Here is a 1,441-nt window from a genome sequence, read left to right as displayed (position 1 = left end):
AGAAGGAAGGACAAGGTAAAAGTAAAATACTACAAATTAAAGCAAAACATACGTAAAGCGGCCATTTATATGTTAGTTTGACGAGCTAACGCCGTGCCCCCCCCCCCCCCCCCCCAAACGTCAGTTGAATATGTCTCGAGTATTGGAGTAAAAAAGAGCTATTAAGTTTGAATCTCTTAGAAGTAGTAATTCGGCTTGGATAAATTGTATTGCTACTTTAATTTCCCTAAACTTTGTTCCTTCGCATTTACCTTTTTCCTTTAATTTTCTCCAGTTAATTCCACCAACTAATTCAATTAATTCACGTAAGGTACACTTCAGAAAATCTGTACCTTCCTCTTTGATGTCTTCAAACTGACTGTAAGTTTGTAAAATATTTTTAAAATCATCCCAGTAATAATGTGGAAGAATATTTTTTTTCCTTTGATATAACTTGACATATGCTGTCTTTGTATTATGATATTTCAGGAGCGATCTGTCTAAAAGATTAATCAAAACATGGAACAAATTACCAATTAAAAGAAGATATTTCTCAATTAATTGTATGACAACAGCCTCCTTTCTGGGAGGGGAAGCGTTATGAATTTGAAAATTAAATATGTTCACAACAGTTTTCAAGTGTAATTTCATCGTCCATATTAGACTAGTATTGGCTCTTTTGTTCCGAATAGCATTCGCTTTCTTTTTTTCGTCATCAGATCCCTGATCATTTGTTAGATAATTTAGGTATAAGGACAAAATATCTTTAAAAATAGTACGGTAAAGTAAAGTCTTGCAAAGAAAGTTTCTAAGGAAGAGGAAATCTGAATCTAATTGGAAACAACAAAAGGATATTGTTAGCTCTTGGAAGCATTGGAAAAGGTGATATAGTTTTGTATCAATTTTTATATTATTTGAATTTTTTTCGAATAATTCCAAAAGCAATAATTTATATCGAGGATAGTACCATTTTGTCATATTTACCTTAGATATGTCATCACTAAAAGTGCTAAATATTTGAGGCTTATCAAATAAATGTTTGGTAAGGGTTTCAAAATGTGCATTTCTATTAAACATATATATTGGCTTAAGTTGATCGAAATGTTCTCTTTTATTCAACATCACTTTATTGAGCTTACTTGGAATTACTTCACATACGTCGACTGGAAAATCTTTTCTCTTTTCCAATTTATTTGTTACTAACTTCCATATTTTTTTGTTACGATGTTGGATAAGGGCAAAACACTAATGACATATATTCTCATTTTTTGTTAGCAAGCTTGATTCTGTATATTGGATTTACCGGAACTTAGGAACGTAATACATACTACTATCCATTCAATGTCCTCGGATGTCAGATCTAAATTCATGGCTACTTTAGCACTGTAATGGATTTAATTGCTTTTATAATTTATAGTAGAGACGTTTCTCGCCACTTAAAAGATACGCTTATGTTATATAT

The 1,441-nt window shown here is 31.5% G+C and overlaps 1 protein-coding gene across 1 annotated transcript; it reads right to left on the bottom strand.

Moving 5' to 3' along the window:
- Positions 1 to 120: 120 nt before the first annotated feature.
- On the bottom strand, positions 121 to 1,349 carry MEI4 (Mei4p; the record flags this gene model as incomplete). The annotated part of the gene is made up of 2 exons (XM_003671163.2): positions 121 to 1,224; positions 1,308 to 1,349. The coding sequence occupies 2 exons, from the start codon at positions 1,347 to 1,349 to the stop codon at positions 121 to 123; spliced, it is 1,146 nt and encodes a 381-aa protein (XP_003671211.2).
- Positions 1,350 to 1,441: the final 92 nt, after the last annotated feature.

Source organism: Naumovozyma dairenensis, chromosome 7 (assembly GCF_000227115.2).
Source record: "Naumovozyma dairenensis CBS 421 chromosome 7, complete genome".
Taxonomy (NCBI): Eukaryota; Fungi; Ascomycota; class Saccharomycetes; order Saccharomycetales; family Saccharomycetaceae; genus Naumovozyma; species Naumovozyma dairenensis.
This window is presented reverse-complemented; position numbering and strand designations above follow the sequence as displayed.